General features: G+C 32.5%; 1 protein-coding gene across 1 annotated transcript; it reads right to left on the minus strand.

Annotated features, from left to right (window-relative positions):
* Positions 1-555: 555 nt before the first annotated feature.
* On the minus strand, positions 556-996 carry LOC124887806. The gene has a single exon (XM_047397722.1). The coding sequence runs from the start codon at positions 994-996 to the stop codon at positions 556-558; it is 441 nt and encodes a 146-aa protein (XP_047253678.1).
* Positions 997-22,393: the final 21,397 nt, after the last annotated feature.

Consider the following 22,393-nt stretch of genomic DNA (forward strand, 5'->3'; position numbering starts at 1 on the left):
AATAATTTTTTCGTATAAGTAATCAAAACTCAAAAAATTATTTGCATTTTTTGAAAATGAAAGAGAACCAAAAACCCTTTAAAAAAAGAATATATATATATATATATATATATATATATATATATGAAGCATGTAATATAAATTTAAGAAATTCCTTAATGATTTTATATTACTTTAAATGAATTTAATGTAATTCAAAATACTACAATAATGTTAATCAAAGCTTTAAACTCTATATATTAGACTATTTTTTTATAACCAAAAAATTTATTATTAATATAGATAATACGATATTACAGTAGGAACAGGTCCAACATCCAAAAATGGAGTGGAAACTGTAGCAACATCTAAAGTTGAACTGAAAATAGACACATTTCCATAGCTAGCTAATTTATTTATGGAAGACTTTGAAATTAACCTAGTAATTAAGATTCCACTTCGATCTGCCTGTAGTAAGGAGATGAATTAAGGTGGCGGAGTTTGCAAAATAGTGACAAGGATAGATGGTGGAATTTCAGCACCAAATTTACATAGCAAATCAACTACCATATTAAGCTAGCGAAAAGTGTGGCGGAGTACTGGATTCCCCAGCTTCTTTAACAATAACCTGCACAATGTAATATTTTCATTAGCTAAGGGAGATGAGTTGTGGAGGTCAATAACATCAGTAGAGTCGATGTCAATCTCAATAGGATAAAGCTTATGAAGTAAAGTTAGTTCAAGTCCCGATTTGAGTGCCTGTAATTCAGCTGCTGCTGGGTGATTTGCTGGGAAACAACCTGTAAAACCCAACTGCCAATCTCCATTGGAATTTTGAATTACGCCACCTATACCTTCTTTGGACGTAGCTTTATGGAAGGATCCATCAACATTTAGTTTAATCCGACTAGTGGAAGGTTTTAACCATTTCAAGTGCAAAGTGATGGAGCAATTGTGAGACGAGTTAGTGCTTGTGAGATGAACAAATTCTAAAACTTTATTCGTAACAATATCCATTTTTAGGAGTGATTTATCATGGTTAAAAACATTATTATTCCAATTAATCCATAATTTCCATAGAGCGAAAGGGAAGAAAATATACTAGTCGCAAGGAAACAAAGCATTTAGGGAAAAATTCAACTACTATAACTATTGCAACCAGTGAACTTCAGTACTAAGATTAGTAATATTTAACCTAATATCTGACCAAAACTTTTTTGCCAAATGACATTGCAAAAAGATATGTTTAGCAGACTCATTTGCGGAGTTACATACGGGACAAAAGGGATCATTAGAGATTCCCAAGCGATGTAGAAAGAGTTTGGTTGGAAGTCAATTATACGAACACATCCAATACATGAATTTGAATTTATTTATCATGGGAAGTTTCCAGATCCAAGCGTAATCGTACGTGAAGTGAGAAGGATTCCTGAGATCTTGGAGGATCGTTCTTGCAGAGAAAGTGCCATTGAAAGTGGCTGCCCAATAAGGACGGTCTTTGATAAAGTTTGAGGTAATCAATTTGACACCAAAGGACGAATGATGCAATTATTTGGGAATATAAAAGAAAGTTTATCCCAATTCCAATCGTTACCATCCCATAAGTTCATAAGTTGATAAGTACTTTCTTCCTAGTTAACAGAACTTGAATAAGGCTGCGGAGAGAAGGGGACTGTGGCATTCAACGGTCAAACCAAAGACGAATGTACCTACTAGTTCCAAGTTTCCAGGCAATGTTATTTTCACAAAGCGACCCACCCTTAAGGACGTTGTTCCATATAAAGGAGGATGAAAGGGTTCAACAAGGGCGGTTATATTTAACAGATAAGGTATGAGCCCAAAGGGAAGTGCAGTTAGTAAATAACCTCCAAGATAAGCCTGCTAGTAAGGACATATTTTTAGTATGAGCATCAACAAGTCCATGGCCACTCGAGTCAGTAGGCTGAGTTATCTTATCCCAAGCCACATAATGCATTTTCCACATTTCCAGTGTGGAGCCCCAGATGAAGTCCCTTTGAATTTTATCAATAGACTTGCACGTCTTCTTAGGAAGGCAGAAGTATTTCATTGTGTAGGCCAAAATGGCATTAAGGACAGACTTAGCAAGCGTGACCCGACCAATAGGAGTAAGGAATTTGATTTCCGGGGAAGCTATCTTGCTACGTATATTATCTATAATAAATTAAAAATTTATGGATTTAGGCTTAGACTGAAGGATTTGGAAGCCCAAATATTTACCAAAAGTGGAAGATGCCTTAATGTTGAAGAGTTGGAGGACAAGTTTTTTTGTCTCCGGATCACAGTGTCTGGAAAAAATAGCTTTTGACTTTGTAACATTGATTTTTTAGCCCAAAAGTTGACAAAAATTTGTCATACAGGCAGCCATACAATTAACGGAAGAAGGAGTAGCCCTAGAGATAAGGGTTAAATTATTGGCAAAGAAGAGGTGGGAAAATAGAGGGGTTTTCTTTGATATTTTAAGGGCACCCCATTGAATAAGGTCGACTTGATGATTTGTATAATTCGATAGGAGTTCCATACATAAAATAAAAATGTGCGGGGACCTAGGATCACCCTATCGAATACCCCTAGAGGGAGAGAAAAAAGAGGTGCGACCCATTAACTAGGAATGAAATACTATTGGTTGTGATACAACTCATAATCAGGGAAGTAATGTTTTTAAGAAACTTAAAAAAATGAAGGGCGCGATACACAAAGGATCATTTAAGGTAATCAAAGGCCTTTTAAGGTCCAATTTTAGCATAAAGGATCCTGCTTTGGCAGTGGTCTTATTTACATGGTTATAAATTTCCTGGACAAGGATAGCGTTATCGCACGCTCTCCGACCTTTAAGAAAACTGGTTTGTTGTGGCCCTATAAGATCTGGTAGAAAGGGTTTGATACGGTTTCCTATAATTTTTGTAACAACTTTATATAAAGTATTACACAAACCAATGGGTTGAAAAAATTTTAAAAGGTTGGAATTCTTAAACTTCAGAATAAGACAAAGGTATGTGGTATTCAGAGAATCTGGCATGGTTTGAGTGTTGAAGATGCGATGACAACATTCCAAAATACTTGGACGAATTTACCATGGTGTTGGTAAAAATATGGGTGAAAACTGTCTAGGCACGGGGATTTGAAGGGCTTGAATAAGAACATAGCATTATGTATTTCATATTCTTGCAAAGGCCTATCCTAGAGGGAAAGAACAACACGATGAAAGCTACAGGTAGAATTGTTAATGTGGGTCCTATTGGTAGAGTTATGATCCGTGGTAAAACATGCTTAAAAATAATTTAGAGTATGGTGGACAATACGGTCATAGGAGGTAATCCAATTATCGTTATCATCCTTGAAATAAGAAATTTGATTGGTACGATGACGTTTTAAGACAGACATATGGAAAAATTTCGTATTAGCATCCCCGTCATTAAGCCAATTTATACGAGATCTTAAACAACAGTAATCCTTCTCAACTCGCAGGAGAGAATTATATTCCTGGGAGAGGAAGGATTCTAAGTTTTGGAGGTAACTACTATACGGGTAGGCGGGTGAGCGTTGGATGCCACCAAGATGGGCTAATAGAGTTTTTTTCTTACGAAAAATATCCCCAAAGGTGTTTTTACTCCATTCCATGGCTATTTATCTAAAGTCATTAGTAGCATCTAAAAGATCTTTATGATGCCAACATGTTCTAACAATATTCCAAAAATCATGATGTTTTATGCAGTAAGTTTCCAATCTAAAGGGTTTTGGACCCCTACGCCCAATATGCTTTGTAATGGATATAAGGAGGGGTGCATGATCAGAATGAGTTTTTGGTAAATGGATTACCTTAGAGTTAGTGTATATCTCTAGCCACTTATAATTGGAAAATACTTGATCCAATCATTCTAATATAAGACCAACACATTTATTCTTACGACGATGATCGGACCAAGTGTAACGGCCACCCATAAAACCTAAATCCAGTAAATTACTATTATTAAGGCATGACCATAGGATATTAGCTCTATAAACATTTATATGCCTACCACCCCATTTATCATGCTGACTTAAGATTTCATTAAAACCACCAACCAATAACCACAGAGCATTAAGGGAAGAGCTATAGTCGATTAAATTCTCCTAAAGTCTAGCTTTATTTAAACTATTAGTACTAGCATAAATAGTTGAAAATAAATAGGGAGGTGAGTTTGGATGTACCTGAATCATAGTATGGATCTCATGATCTATACGAGTTTTAAGAGTTACTTGGAGAGCATCAGAGTACCACATTAGAACCATTCCCCCCGAGTTACCAATGACGGGAACTTCTATATAATCGTCAAAGGCAAATTCATACTTTAGAGAGTTATGATGTATCATCTTAGTTTCTAACAAAGCGACAAGACAGGGGTTGTGATTATGGATAAGTTCTTAAAAGTTTCTTTTAAAATTGTCATTGTTAACTCCACGAGTATTCAGAACAACGAAACTAGTGTTTTGATCCATTGGATTAAGAGTGATGGTTGGGTTTTGAACTGTCGAGGTATGTGGATGAGTGATCCGACAAGGCCTCATTGTAGGTACCATGATCACTACCTGTTTGGCTGGATCCTGATTTACTGCAGGTCAAAGCATAAAGGAGCACTTCAGCAGATTATTGGGATAATGGTGGACATATTTATTGTCCTCCAGTTTGGGAAACACCATAAGGGTCGCGTATTTTAGTTTTAAAATTTTGGTAAATAAAGTTCTGGCTAATGGGATCCTTCCTGCGCTTTCGTGAAGCATAGTGTGAGGTTTAGGCAGCGCCATAAGGGGTGGTGGCTATAGAGTTGGCATGAAGTGGAAGTGGTCTGCTTCCACCGATTGTGGCAACCAGGGAAAGAAGATTTGATTGTTGGAGATCAGTTTCGGTAGAGTGAAGAAGGGCGTCTGAGCTATATTGCTCATATTGGGATAAGGCTCAGATAGTGTGGTAGATTCCAAAGGCCTTGCATTATTTGTAGAAACCCCAGTAGTATTGTTAGGGTTGCAGGATTCAAGTTATTCATTGTCCATATGTGGTTGACAAAGTTTTCCAAGGCTATTCTCATCCCTTCGGTGAGTAACTGGGCTAGTTGGCTCTCGTTTTGGAGGAGGACCATCGATGCACGCCATTGATTTGTAGAGTGAATGTAGTTGCATACCCTCTCAACCCCATCTCTATCCATGACATGGGTTGGTGAGGAGGTTTGACTGGGGAAGTTGCATAAATTTAGAAGGAGTGAAGCACTGGAGCTTGAGTGTTGGACATTTAATTGTTCAGGTGGTTACTGAGCAGACGAATTTGAGGGTGGAGTAGTGGTGAAAGTCGTTGATGTTGGTGAAATGGAATTTAGGAGGATGACATCTTGGGAAGAGAGTGAATAGTGAGATGTAAGAGAGGTGTTTGAGTGAGGTGGAGAAGGCAATGATTGTAAATCTTTATAATGAGATATGAGAGACATTTGATTTGCTGAAGAGGATGCAAGAGGTGATGGGTTGATTTCATGGCAAAAAATCACCGTCACTTGACTAATAGTAGCTGCCAAGTGTGGTTGCATGCTAGAGAGAGGGATGGCAGTATCCGCAGGATTTGTATGGGAAGAGTAGTTTTGTAATAAGAATTCTATAAGGGGCCTAGGTTGATTTAACGTAGAGATTTGTAGGGTGGGTTTATTAGTAGTAGGTTTCTCCTTAATAGGGTTTTTACCTAAATGGGTGCTCTTAGGTGTAGAATTATTTGAACTTGAGGGGCTGCTAAGCGAAAGTTATTGGTTACTAATAATATCCAATGTAGGGGTGGGGGAATTATGATTTGATAACGAATTAAGTTTATTACTAGTTAGCATATTATTATGGAAATTATTGTTAATCGTACTTGGAGGGGACTTAGAATTAATCAAAGGTTCCGTAGAGATATTTGTGTTAGCAATACAGAAAAGGAGTTGTTGTTGGAAAAGGAATTACCTGAATGTTGATTGGTTGTAGGTTGAGAAGATGATGTACTAACCTTTTCTGGTACGTTTGAACCTGTGGGATGTTTCTTTTTCTTTGGAAATCGCACTATTTGCCACTCCTGCATGGTTGACTTTGGGTTCATTGTCTTCTCTGTAAAGTTTGCAGCTTCCTGAATATGCTCTATGGTGGATGTTTTAACAGAGCAATATTTGTTGGGAGTTTTGAAAAGGCAATCCTTGATGGTGTGGCCTAAATGACCACAATTCTTGCATAACAAACCTTCAGCTTCATTTATAATTTGTTTCCTGTGGCATCCAATCTGAATCCAGTTCGGCACAGAGATATCAAAAGAAATTTAGATGCAGAGCCTGGCATATCTTTCTCTTAGAGTTGAGCTTGTACACACATCAATTTTTAATAGTGTACCGATGGAATTTCCTACTTTTTGTAAGAGTATACTATCATAATACTCCGTAGGTAAATGGGGAAGACGAATCCATATAGACAAAAAGTTTAGAGTAGCTTGAGCAGGAATAAAATTAGGCTCTCATCATTCAATAGACAAATAATGTCCATAGATGAACCATGGTCCATAACTTAAGACAAAGTTCATCTCTTCAACAGATTTGAATTTAAGAGTATAATAATCTGACCCCAAATCGATTAGGGGAACTGGTACTAGATTTGGCCATAGCTGGTGTTGTTTGGTGCGTAGGCCCTGGTGTGCAATACGTGCACCGGCCACTTTAATGATTAGGGAATATTTCCAAGGTTCATGTAACCTTTGGTTGTCCTCTGGAGTAAGCAGTATTATTTTTATACCATCAAGAGACGCAATAGTGCAGGCTTCCAGCATATCAGTCATCTTTTTACTTGAACTTGGAGTGGCAGGGCATTGCTCCATATCCACATCAATGATATTTTCAGAGGCCAAAAGTTTTGCTTTATAGTTTAGCCCTGATATCTTATCCGGAGGCTTTGGGGGATTTTCATGAGGAGGTGGAAGACTGGAGTCCTCGTCCTCCATTGAACAATGATCAATGTTTGGCAGATTGAATGTAGAGAGAGAAAGTAAAAATAAAGCTTTGGGTTAAAGTTGAAGTAGAGGTTTTCTATTCAAAAGTTCCTTCTCAAATCTACTAATTATTATTCCCTTTATATTAGACCAGTATGTACAATATTATATTAATTTATTTTTATAATTAATTCAAATTATAGATAGTCCTTGTCATCCCCATTTTATTTTCTTTATTCAATATTTATGTTTTTGGATCATCTCCTAAAATCTTAGTTACTTGATCTCATCAATTGTATGAATTTTTAAATAATGAGAAACAATGCAAATGCAAACATATTTGAATCAATTATATTATGTTGAAATATACTCTCAAACATTAATCAAAACTATTTTATCTTTTTTATTAATTATGTTAACCTAGTCATTAAAAACTAAAGGAGAAAAAAAAGGGGGGGGGGGGGGGGGGAGGGGGAACTGCTCCCAATGAATATTTTTCATAAGTAGCAAACTTATAGCTATAAATAGAACTTTTATCTGTTTCATAATTATGAAAAATAGCAAGTTGTATTTTATATTTTGTACAAATTTTGCTATTAAAATACATATACAAGAAGATTTACTATTCTTCTTTTACTCAAATCGATTGAGTTAAATAAGGAAGCAGTAAATTCTTTTTTCATGAATTACTGTAGTAGATTACTTTTTTTTTAAATTACTCTTATTTTAATTAGTTGATTCTTTTTCCAAATCAAACTCAAATATGAAACATTATTATTTTCATTATCTTCAAAAATTCAAAATAAAGCACCATTACTGTTTTTTCTCTCTTTCACTCTCGTATATCTCTAACTTTTTTTTCTTGTTAGTTTTTTTTCATCTTTTTTTTTTATCGTTTTACTTTTTATTTTGATTTTTTTTCTTTCTACTTTATTTTCTGTTTTTTATTTCACTTGTTTTTTTTCCTTTTTTGTTTTTTTTTTAATTTTTTCTTTTTCGTTTTCTCTTTTTTTTCCTTTCTCATTTTTTTTTTGTTTTCCTATTTTCACTTTCTTCTTCTTCTTTTTTTTTTTGCTTTAATTTTTATACTTCTATTTGTTTTTATTTTTTTCCCCTTTTTCACTTTTTTCTTTTCAGATTTTTTGTCTTTTTCTATTTTTTTCATTGTTTTTACTCTTCTATCTCTATCTTTTATTTTTAAAAGATAAATATCTATATCACATATACATATTCAAAAAATATACAAAATAAATTGACATACAAATCTACATATGTATTTACGGTACAAAACATATATATATATATATCTGTATATATATATATATATATATATATATATATATCTGCATATGTATTTACAAAAATACTTATTTGACTCATGTATATATAAGCATATAGGACACAAAATCTCTATAACAAAAAGGACAACTATATACATATACATATAGGTATTCAAAAAATAGACGATACATATTTTAAATAGTAAAAAATACAAATAAGCATATATGTTATCTTCTAAAATGACATAGAACAATTCAAAGATAAATTCGACACTGTAAAAATATGCATATGAATATGCATTTGTATATACAAAAGGACAACTAAATACGTATACATATAGGTAATCAAAAGATATATGTATGATACATATCTTAAATAGTAAGTAATACAAATAAGTACATATGTTACACTCTAAAATGACATAGAACAGTTCAAAGACAAATCCAACGTCGTACAAAATACATATAGCTCTACATATCTATTTACAGAATACATACCAGATCCATATGTATATTCTTATTTTATATGAGTCACTTTTCGTTTTCGCAAATACATATGAAGATATATAGTATAGTTATGTTTGTTACTGTTTAATATGAATATGATATATATTTCGTAAATACATATTAGAGTCATATTTATATTTTTTGTATAGTAATATACATATGGATCAAGCATGTATTCACTAAACATATATGTAGAGTTATATGTATTTTTTATAATGTGATAGATATTATGTAAAAGAAAACATATGCATACTATGTATTTTGTATTATATTTTTGTGAAAAGTACATGTAATATAGATTTATGTCATTATTTTGTTCTATAGGTGTTGCGTGATCATATATTCATGGCAAGAGTACTTCCAAGGTTTGCACCACATATAAAATGTCACGAAGTCAATGAAATTGAAGAACGTATTAAGGCGATGTTATCAAAGGAGCAGTACACAATTTTTGTCATAAGAATATTTGTGGTGTCTACATGAACAAGAAGAAATGTGTAGTTCAAACGCATTAGGCAGATGCATTATGTCACAAATGTATTATAAATTTTTTAGGGGCATGTGCATGTATTTGTATTTTGTATATAAATGCATATCTATATATATTTTTGTACGGTGTTGAATTTGTCTTTGAACTGTTCTATGTCATTTTAGATGGTGACATATGTATTTATTTGTATTTTTTACTGTTTAAGATTTGTATCATGTATTTTTTAATTACCTGTATGTATATGTATATAGTTGTCCTTTTTGTATAGAGATTTTGTGTCTTATATGTTTATATATACATGTGAGTGAGATATGTATTTCTGTAAATACATATACAGATACATATGTATGTTTTGTACTGTAAATACATATTCAGATCTGTATGGCTATGTAATATTTTTTGAATATGGTATGTGATATACATATTTGTTTTTTCAAAATAAAAGTTAGAGATAGAAAAGTAAAAAAAAATAGAAAATGAAAAAAAGAAGTGAAAAAAAAAAAAGACGAAAGAGAAATAGAAGTGTAAAAATAAAATAAACAAAAAAATAGAAAAAAGAAGAAGAAAACGAAAATAGGAAAAGAAAAAAGATAAGAGGAAGGAAAAAAAGGAAAAAAAAAAGAGAAATAGAAGAGAGAAAATAGAGTGAAAAGAAAAAAATGAAAAACAAAAAGAAATTAAAATTAAAAAAATAAAATGATAAAAAAATAAGATGAAAAAAAAAACTAACAAGAAAAAAAAGTTAGAGATATAAGAGAGTGCAAGAGAGAAAAAAATAGTAATGATGTTTTATTTTAAAATTTTGAAGATCATGAAGATAATTATATTCAAATATGAAAAAGGAAAAAAAATGAAAAAGAAAAATAAGAAGAGAAATAGAAGAGAGAAAATAAAGTGAAAAGAAAAAAAATAAAAAAAGAATTAAAATAAAAAAATGATAAAAAAAATAAGACGAAAAAAAATAGAAGATACGGCTATATTCGGGGGAAGTGAAATGGTGGAGTGAAAGTAGAACAAGGTAAAATAGTGGGAGTAAAACAAGTTTTTGTCTAGTTAATGGGCAAAATAATGTTACTCTTGCTATAAACTGTAATTTTGCAAAAGTGTTGTTATTTATAGGAATACCTTATAGGAATACCTTTGATTTTTATTTTTTTAAAGAAAGACCTTATAAGAATAGTTAGGGAAAAAAATTATATTTATTGTTATGAAATATAAATTAAGAACAAGAATAAATAGAGAGAAAAGATGACAATTATTATTTCTCTTGGAATGGGAGATCATAAAATTGAGGATACAATGAACAAAATTCCTCTATTTATAGGGGGGAAATACTTCTAGTTTCTCTCTAAAAGATAGATATTTCATATCCTAATAGATATCAACTAGATCTTGATAGATTTTATCTATATTCTTGATAGACATTCACTTTAATGTAAATACATTCATAACACTCCCCCTTAAATGTCTAATTGATAGATAATGTGCCTCGTTAAAACCTTACTAGAAAAAATCCAACGAAAAAAAAATTAGTGAAGGAAAAAGAGTACACATCTTTAACAATACGCATATAGGCTGCCTCATTAAAAATCTTACAAGAAAAACTCAGTGGGACAAAACCTCGTAAGGAAAAAAGAGTACAACGTATATTAACTCCCCCTAATGAGAACATCCTTGAGCCTTTGCATCCCGATCTTGTGCACCATCTTCTTAAAAGTTGCAGTTGGAAGAGACTTGGTGAATAAATCAGTCACATTATCACTTGAACGAATCTGTTGCACGTTAATATCACCATTCTTTTGTAGCTCATGTGTATAGAAGAACTTTGATGAAGTGTGATTCATTCTATCTTCTTTTATGAATCCTCCCTTAAGATGTCTTATGCATGTTGCATTATCTCCGTATAAAATTACAGGGATATTGTCACATTTCAAATAGTATTTTTCTAGAATGAGATGTATCATGCCTCAACCGTACACATTCTCGGCTTGCTTCATGAATAACTATTATCTCAGCATGGCTCGATAAAGTGGCTAGATAGACTGCTTTGTATACTCCAGGATATGACAGTAACCCCACATGTGAACACAATGCATGTTTGTGATCGAGATTTATACGGATTAAATAAATACCCATCATCAGCATAATCAACAATATCAGAACTGCAATAAAATTAGATCATGTGCTTGATCCCATTTCGATGTCCCCTAGTAGGATCAGAACTATACCTTGGTAACAAATTAACCGAAAAGGCTATATCCCGCCTTGTAGTATTTGCAAGATACATTAGTGTTGTGCACCAATTGCACTAAGATATGATACTTCGTATTTCTCAATTCAGTAAATAATTATTGCTTTTGAAAAATCTACAAGAGTTTAAATAATTTTCAAGTTATAAACTTATGCAATATAAGGATTATAAATAAGTTTTCCAGAAACTTTTATATGCTTCAAGCATTTTGAATCCTTAAAAAGTTTCATAAAAAATTTGTCAAGTGACAATATTCAGCATTTTACGTGTAACACCTTCAAATGTCTGGATTGCAAATGAAATAAATTTTATGCTTACCAAGATGCATCCTTTCATGTCACTTGATAAATGTTTCTACGTTAGCATGCTTAAATAAATGTAGAATTCATATCCTCATAATCTTTTATAATATTACGCCAATATTCTATCAAAGATATTGATGATATATCATTTCGTATAGGTTCACAATTTGACATAACATTTTAAATATCATCACTTCATTATTTTTAGGTACCTAAGCCTCTCATAAGGTTTCATGAAGTGTTATGTCGTAGGCTCTTTAAGAGCACATTGCCTTCTTATTATTATTATTTGCTCCTTATCCTTTTCAAGGATTATTTTATTTGAAACGGATTGGTCTACCATTCTTCACACATGCATAGACTTTTTCCTTTAAGGACACAAAATAGGAGCACTTGCAGCTTAAATATGAGATGCTTTCAATATTTGACTTGAACTATCTTTTGAATGAGGATCTGATGATAATTCCTAACATATTTCAGAGTCGCTTATAATCTCCTCCTTATGTTAGGAAAACTGACATACATCCTTCATTTTATTTGAGGAATCCATTTTATGCGTCATGACATATCCATTAATCGTATACTGTACATTAACATTATTAGATGGACAATGTGTGGTTCCTGACTCAAAGCCAGCTTTAAGGAAAATTAATCATAATTTATTGATTTGATGCATCTGTATATAATATTTTAAACCAATACATGAAGCTTTGCATGTTCTTATTAGCAATTGTTCAGCTATTTGTTGAATGTATTCAATGCCAAATCGATATTATCAAGATGAATTGTCATGATTACACAATCTAAAAACTATGCTCTTAACTTAATTTTATTGAGCAGCAACTTTATGAATGTCAAACTGCAGATTGACGATAAACGTACAAGTGATCATCTTATATCGATGCATCTTAATAAATCACTTGACTGGTGAACGAGCCCTTATTCACCTTTAATACTTTTTAGATTTTAAAGAATCCAAACCCAAAATTAGTTAGTCCAACCAACTTATCATGAGAACAAGCAACATTAAAAGTTCATTAAGAATTTCCTAGTTCTTCAATATATGCTTAATACTCATTATGTACATCTTTGAGATGTCACAATCGCTCATGTTAAATTTATGAACTTTTATTCGAGCAAAATCCAAGTTTACCATGACATGTAAACTTTTACTTTAGTAAATTTCAGATTTACTATTACATGAATGGAGTTCAGATTTACTACTTCATAAGTAGATTTCAAAATAACTCTTCTCAGTTATTCTGCCTTATTTGGAGGTGAGTTGTGATACCATCATAACCAAGTGCACATATTGAAACAAGAGAAATACTCATTCCCGGGAATGAAATATAATCGTGTCCTAAGTCCATCAAATTTTGATAGCTTATAACCTCTTTCATGATATTGCTACTTCAGGAGAAAATCGAGGCATAAATATGATAGAGAGAATTTCTCTATATTGCTACCAAATTCACTTCAAGAATGGAGAAGATTGTCATCTTTCAGACTATCATATATTTCTACCTCATTCACTTCTTGGAATAGAGCATATTCAATGGATAGATTTCATGTCTTTTCATCAAAAATATATTATTTTGCCTTAGCCATCATAATATCATCAATATGGTGCATTGAGATTCAAACTCTACGTCTTACCCATATAAAGGCGTCTTAGGCATAAATCGATGGGACTTGTACCCAATATTTTATCATCATGGTGCATTAGGACTCTAACGCAATGTCTTACCCTTTTTAATAAGACGAGACTTAAATTGTCACGACCCAAAAATGAGGGTCATGTTGGCGCTTGTCGCGGCGCACCTTAACAAGTAAGCCTATCACCCAAACTGATACGAAAAGAGGAAAATACAGAAATATCCCAAGATAAGGCTTCTAGAACGAAGCCAAACCATATAAGTAATCATAATGATGCGAAAAAAACTTGCCAAAAATACCAATCATGCCCAAAATCAGGTGTCAATAGTGTAAGAACTACTAATACAATTCAAGAGTCAAATGCATCAAGAAAATAACCACAAAGGAATAATAATTATTTCTGAATACTAATAAAGACATAATTACTATAGAAAGATAGAGGTGAACTTCGGACACATGAATGTCTAACCGCTACCTTAAAAACTCCAACAATTGCCCAAGTCAAGTAAGTTAAGGCGTACTCGAGCTAGGACCTGCACCGAAAGGGCGCAGTAGGCATGAGTACGGTCTATTTGTACTCAGTAGGTATCATAGGCCGATCAAGCAAAGTAGTAAATAAAGCATGCAAAATATACACTAACGGCACGTCACCTGCAATCAAAATGTCCCACAACGGTAACTCACACCGCTTGCACTAACAGTTCTAATATATCTCATATATATTAAAATATCACACCAAGATAGAACAAAAGTACGTATTATATCACATATAAGAAGAACAAGGGGGAACATGCATATACAAGATCATCAAATACAAGTAAAAGAAGATACGATAAATACATAGATGGCAAGTTAATATGCCAATACAACACAACATAACACAATAGAGTAAGTGCAATGTATATGATGATGATGATGCACGAGATCGTCACACAACCTTCGGGATCATCGGACAATCACCGTATATAGCTAAGGAACTAAAGCTTCCTGACGTAGGATGCATGGGTGGGGGGGAGTTTTTAAAAAAGGTGGTTGCCAGTGTTTCTCAAATATTGCCATAATGGTACCAATATTTTATGAATGAGTATGATATGAGGATGTAATTCTCACAATCAATCACAATGAGTATTTTCACAACCAACCACAATGATATATTTCCACGATTATGTGAGCCAATATCCACTCATTATTTCAGTTTCATCCACAAATCTTCACATGTCTCATATGCCAAATAATGTATGAATAGAATCATAATACACCAATGGTATAATATTAAGCATCTTAACAACACAATACAATTATTAACATGTATTTAAGTCTGTTAATATCACATAGGACCTCACACGGTCACACATATCACATAATAACTCAATTTCGACAATTACATCATATATAGGCCCCCACACGGGCACAATGCATAAATACCCATTTTTCATCATTATTTACCACCCATAACATGCATTTTGTATCATCATTTACTACCCAGCTCATTCTGAAAGAGTTAAGCCATAACCTACCTCGAAAGCTGAAACCAATTCGCCACACCTCGAACTCATGATCTTACTTTCTACGAATGATCCCGAAATCTACTAAAAATATCAAATATGAAATCTACGCGTCAAAACAAAACCAACGGCACTCATATTGACTACTCTTGATTCGGGGTCAAAGAGGCCCCCCGAAATAAATTTCCGTAAAAGAAGGGCGAAATTGAAACTTTATTTTAAAAATATTTTTCCCATTTTTTAGGAACCTACAGCTGAAAATCCAAGTTAAATCGAGTCAAAAACAAGGTTCAAATCGAAGAAAAACTATTTTTGAGCTTTACCTAATAAAATCTTTGAAATCCAAGTTAAAATCAAGAATCAGAGTTGTTTTGAAGGTTAAATTGATGAAAAACTAGTAATTATAAGATAAAAAAACATTATTCAAGTGAAAAGGAGTGAAACTGAAGTTTAAAATCAAGCCCTAAGATTTTTGAAATTTTGAGAAATTAATCAAAAATTACTAAGAAAATGGTGAATTTTTACCTTAAATCCGTAATAAAACCAAGAAATGAGTGTTAATTTAGCTTCTCAAGCTCTCACAAACTTTAATTTTAAGCTCTCACACTATTTTAGGATTTAACTCCCAAGAGGCAAGATGAAAATGAGTAAAAAAGAGGTGAAAATCTGCTATTTATAGAAGATTTTTTACAATAACAGTTTTTTGTTTTGGTCATCGGACTTCGACGGGGTACCCGAAATTCGTTCGGAGTCCGATACATGCAAACGAACTATGAAACTATACTAAATTCGACGTTCCGAATGCGATGGAGATACCAAATTTTCAAAAAAAATATCATTTTCACAAAGTTGACCCCCGAAATTCAAAATTATAATTTTTTAAACCGAGGGTCGAAATGAGATTTAAAAGCCGTAAAATCATACCAAACATATTAACACCCTAAATTTGATATTTGGATCTGCTGACGAAGTCAAAATTTTAATACGAGGTTGTTTCGATCAAATGCGGGTCCCACACCTAAATTTCCAATTTTTCAACTTTCCGACCAATAGGTCAAAATGAGCTTGGGTGCATCGGAAACCAAACCAAAGATCTACCTAGCCTAAAATTGATATTTTAGAGCTAATGTCATAGTTCGCTCGGTCATCCATCGCACGGATCAAAAGATTTTCACATAAGTCCAAAATAAGGCTCTCGAAGCCATCAAAAACCACAATATCACATAAATGATACCAAAATGCATCGAAAATCATGTCAATCACTCCCACACCCCAAAAATATCATAATGCAACTACGCGGAAGGTAAAACAATCAAATCACATAAAATCACAAATTTCACATATTTCATCAAATTTTTAGTTCATTACATCAAATCCATCATCATACCTTTTAACAATGTTGTTCTTTAGGAACAAATTTAAGGTATAAATAATATGAACCAATTAGGTTCCCTCAGATCCAAAAAGTTCAATAGAATTGTATTAATTTAGTAGCAAACTCTTGATGTCCAATATATTTGAACTCGTCAACATTGAGTAGGACAAAATTAAAAAAAATTAGTAAGATAAATCTCAAAAATATAAATTACAGTTCTTCACATAAAACATACTTAATGAAATCTGCTAAGTTATTAACAAGTAATGATAAGAATATTAAATTAAGAACAAGTAAAAGCGATACCTTTACTTGTGTTGCCGACCTTACTGTTTGCCACATACTAATACAATTCAATAATACTACAAACCTCTTTTTAAAGGATTAATGTAAATAACCTATGTAGTAATATTGAGGATAGTACCATTGTGGCTCAATTCAAAAGTTTGCTAAAACACATATTGACAATATATGAAGAATCGTACTTATAACAAGTAAGCAATCTTTTTTCTTCTAAATCTCAACATAAACAGAACATAGTTTAGTTCAACAATCATTATCATCACACCCATCCGCGGTTAAGATGGATTTGAAGGGGCGTACCTTTGATCTCTTAAATAATTGGCTCGTGCTGATAACGTGTTATGAAATATAAATTAAGAACAAGAATAAATAGAGAGAAAAGATGATAATTCTTATTCTCTTAAGTGATTCTCTTGGGATGAAAGATTGAGCATACAATGAACAAAACTCCTCTATTTATAGGAGAAAAATACTTCTAGTTTTTCTCTAAAAGGTAGATATTTCATATCCTAATATATATCAACTAGATCTTGATAAATCTTATCAATCTTCTTGATAGACATTCACTATAATGTAAATATATTCATAACATTTATAGATTATTCATTTAATGTTATTTTGTTTTACTAAGATTTATCAAAACTAATTACAAACAAATGTAATTGTTGAGAAGCAAACGACAACTAAATGAAGGAGAATAATTTTCATCATCTCACGTGAAACAAACTTACCTTTGTTCTATAAAAAATTTTCTACATCTAACTTTATTTATTTAAACAGTTTAGAGTAAAATTGAATTTTTTTTAATGTAATAGCCAATAATACATAGAAAAAGTGACTCAAACAGAATGTAAAGATAGAAGCTGACAAAGATGATGAAAGAAAGTGTATTTTATCAATCAATTAAAAGAATAAAAGATCAAGTAATTAAATCAAGTGTATGTACTTACTTTTCGATAATCTTTAGAAATTGGCCATGGACACACCTATTATCAAAACAGTTAGTCATGAAATTTGGACATAAAATTGAGAGAGAGAAATTGACAGAATAACAACGACATCATCCATGAAATTTAATCGTGAAATTCAAAAGTATATAAAGAGAACTGACTGAAATTTGAATAAAGATTGAAAAGAAAAATCTGAAATAAGACTCACAGAGGAATTGATGTTTTCTACTACATTAATATTGTAAAAAATTTCTAGAAGACGTGGATTAGTTTATAAGCTAATTGTAGTTTAGAAATTTTATTAGTTACAAGTGTTTTGAATTTAAATTCAGATTTTAAATTGGTTGTTTGCTCTTTTGGTGCTTTGCAAATTATGGGAGGAAATTTCAATTTCCTTGAATTGATTGACAATAATGACGAATTTTAAAATTGTTAGATGTTGTTTTATCCTATTAATTAATATATAATGACACATGGTTGATTTATATGCTGACACTTGGGTTAATGAGGATGTTGAATCCTCTCATATTAGTAATTTATTTTATGGAAAAGGATCAAAAATATCCCTGAACTATCTGAAATGGATTAAAAATATCCTTAGTTAGTTTTTTGGCCCAAAACTACCCCTCCGTTAAATATTTGGCTCAAAAATACCCCTCCCCTTAACAGAATTTCACCAAGCATGCCACCTAGATAAAAAAAGTCATGTGGCCATGCAACGTCACCATCCACGTGTCATAAGTGTAGATAACCACCTTTTCAAATATAGCCACATTTCATCATCCCATTTTTGCCACCCCCTTCATCCCATCGTCGCCGGTGATTCTCTGATGAGGGTAATTCAGTCAATTCACTCTGTAAATTCGATCCATTTCAATCTACAGTTAATAGACCAATGAATTCTTCTCAACAATAACATTCGGTTTTCCTTCTTCTTCTTTAAGCTTCGTTTCTTCAGATTTCGAATCGTTACACGATCCGGGTTTGACCCGATTAAAGGATCCGAATTTTGGAGTAACTTTAGGAGTTGAACAACCAGAGAATTTTGGAGTAACTGATTTCACTGCTCCAACGGCTATCCTCAATCTCCTCGTTCAATCTAACCTGATCCCTGTCTTGCCTAGAAGTACAAATTTCATTAAATTTTCAAGAGGCACACTTCCATTTTGGTCAAGTTAAAGGAGCTAGCTTCAACGAATCAATAAAAAGGGACCAACATATACCTAAAAGACTATCTTTTAACGTGCCATTAAGAATATACTCAAAACCAAATATGTGAATTATCTTGGGTGGAAGAGTCAAGATTTCTCATCTAAATATACAATCAATTATTATCATCTTTAAACAGCCTGACACTTAGACAAAGATGATTAGATCAGAACAAATGAATGTTGCAATGCTGTTAATAAACACATGCTTAGTATAGAAGAAACGGAGCTTAAAGAAGAAGAAGAAGGAAAATCGAATGTTATTGTTGAGAATAATTCATTGGATTTGTTAACTGTAGATTGAAATGGATTGAATTTAAAGAGTAAATTGACTGAATTACCCTCATCGGAGAATCACCGGCAGCGACGGGATGAAGGAGGTGGCGAAAATGGGATGATGAAATGTGGTTATATTTGCAAATGTGGTTATATTTGAAAAGGTGGTTATCCACACTTTTGACACTTGGATAGTGACGTGGCATGGCCATGTGGCTTTTTTACCTAGGTGGCATGCTTGGTGGAATTCTGATAAGGGGAGGGATATTTTTTAGCCAAATATTTAACGGAGGGATATTTTTGAGCCAAAAAACTAACGAGAGATATTTTTGATCAATTTCAGATAATTCAGGGATATTTTTGACCCTTTTCCATTTATTTTACTAAGATTTATAATAACTAATTACAGCCAAGCATAAATTGTTGAGAAGCAAATGACAACTAAATAAAGGAGAATAATTTTCATCATTTCACGCAAAACAAACTTAGCTTTGTCCTATTAAATTTTTATACTTTCAACTTTATTTTTTAAAATAGTTCAAAGTAAAATTAAAAAACTTTCAATGTAATTGCCATTAATACATGAAAAATATGAGTCAAAGAAAATGTAAAAATAGAAGCTTACAAAGATGATGAAAGAAAGTGTATTTTATCAATCAATTAAAAGAATAAAATGCCAAGAAACTAAATCAAGTGTATGTGATTACTTCTCAATATCCTTTAGAAATTGGTCATGGGCATAACTATTGATCAAAACAAATGGTCATAACATTTGGACATAAAATTGAAAGAGAGAAATTGACAAAGCAACAATGACATCATCCATAAAATTTAATCGTGAAATTCAAAAGTATATAAATAGAACTGAATGGATTTTGGGTAAAGATTTTTTTTTTTCAATCAAAATCCTTATTTTATTAATGCACAGCCGAAATTAAAGAGTTAAAAGATGCAGAAGCAACTTTGACAACCCAACAAGAAAAATAAGAAGTCCACACTAATTTGTCTACCAATGTAAGAGAAAATTTAGCCATATTGTGCGCTATCATATTCCAAGATCTAGGAATATATATCTTCAAACATCCTCATTAGCTTCCATATATCTTCGCACGTGGTATCTTTCTCCCATGAAGCTACATTCCTCTTCATAACCATGTCCACTACATTTTTTGCGTCTGATAAAATCTGCACCTTTGTCCATCCATTTCTTGAGCTTTTTCCAATGCAATCCGAATTGCAAGTGCTTTTGCAAGGATGGTCTTCCCAACAAATTGAAGTGGGGAGCCAAGGGCTTGAAGCAAGTTTCTAGAGCTATCCATAGCTGCCATTCCAATGCTTGTCATATTCTTCTTCTTTTGTAAACTAGCATCTGCAAACACAACCACAAAATCTTGTTCTACAATAATTGTATTATTAGTAGTATAGTCAGGACCCAATGTGAGAGAAGGAGTAGCAAGTGAATTAATTTCATATTCCTGAAAATCAAAAAGAGCCTTGTTTACAATTTCATTAGATTCATAGATTACCCCATTAAAGTTCCTGTCGTTTCTAGCCCTCCAAATTTGCCACATTATAGAGACACTTAATTTAATTAACTCAATAGATCAGGATATTTATTAGTATTATCAAAAAGTTCTTTCCACCAACTAGCAAATATTGTGATATTTTCGATGTTTGGCCATTTAATAGGAAAAATTTTCCAAACCATCTGAGCCTTCCGACATCTAAAAAACATATGTTCAATAGTTTCACTTTCCTCACCACAGCTCTTACAGACATCACAATTACTTTTTAGCCTTTTAGAAATCATATCATTCACAGGAAGCACATTCAGGATACAATTACGAATGAAGTATTTATACTTATTTCGACATTCATAGACCATAAAAAATTCTAAAATTTTTTAGAAAAAGACTGATGACTTAATTGAGGTCTATCACTATTGGATATACTGCTTCTATCAATTTCCCTCGCCAAATGATAACCAGATTTCACTTCATAGATTTCCAACTTAGTGTGATGCCAAATGATTCTATCTGGAGATCCAGTACTAGAGATCGGGATAGACAAAATGTCATTTATATCCTCTATAGCAAACCTCTTCTGAAGTTCTTGAAGCTTCCAAGTGTGGCTTCTATGATCAATAAGGTCATTCACTTGTAATTCTAAATCCATTTGAGATTGAGAGAATCTAGGTTTGAAACCACATGCATTGGGTATCCAAGGGTCAGTCCAAACCTTTACACTATCTCCGGATCCCACCCTTCATCTAATAACTTTTTGTAAAAGGTTTCTTCCCCAAATGATGTTTTTCCATACCCAAGAGCTAGTAGAAGAGGAAGTAGCTTTGAGGAAGGAAGTATTCTGAAAATACTTACTTTTAAGAATTCTAGAAATAAGAGAAATCTTCCTGGGTTAAGATTCTCTAAGCTAGTTTAGACAACAGGGACAGGTTGAATGATTTTAACTCTCTAAATCCTATACCCCCATATGATTTAGCATTACAAAGGTTTTCCCATTTTTTAAAATGTATTTTTCTCCTACTCTCATTTTGTCCCCACCAAAAATTGGAAAAAATAATGGTAATCTCTTTACACAAATTATTAGGAAATTGAAAACATGATAAAGCATAAGACGGTATCGCCGATAAAATGGATTTAAGTATTACTTCCTTACCCGCAGGGCTCAAGAAATTATGTTTCCAACCTTTGCCTTAATAAAATCCAACATTCTTTTTTTTATTTACCTACTACTGTCGGTAAGTCTAAATACATCCCAAGATCAGTAGATCTTAGCTATCCTATTGCTGCGATAATTTCATCCTTTTTCACTTTCAGAAGTATTTTTACTAAAGAAAATAGCTGATTTAGAAAGGTTTACCTTTTGACCCGAGTAATCTTCATATTTTTTAAGAATATGAGAAATATTTGAAGCATTTTGAATATTAGCATTATAAAATATAAGGAAATCATCAGTAAAAAATAAATGATTAACCGTCGGTCCACTCCTAATCAAACTTAACCCTTGAATATCTCCATTCGCTTCCGCTTGATTTAATATTCTAGATAATCCTTCCGCACACATAAGAAATAAATATGGAGATAAAGGATCCCCTTATCTTAAGCCCCTTGTAGGAGTCACCTCCCCCACTACCTCCCCATTAATATTAAATTTATAAGTAGGGGTAGTAACACATTGCATAATCCAACTAACAAAAGTTTCATGAAAATCTATTTTTGTCATTAGTTTTTGTAAATAAGTCCATTTCACTCGATCATACACTTTGGCCATATCTAACTTTAGAGCCATGTACTTATCCTTTCCTC

The sequence above is a fragment of the Capsicum annuum genome, chromosome 10 (genome assembly GCF_002878395.1).
Source record: "Capsicum annuum cultivar UCD-10X-F1 chromosome 10, UCD10Xv1.1, whole genome shotgun sequence".
In the NCBI taxonomy this organism is placed as follows: Eukaryota; Viridiplantae; Streptophyta; class Magnoliopsida; order Solanales; family Solanaceae; genus Capsicum; species Capsicum annuum.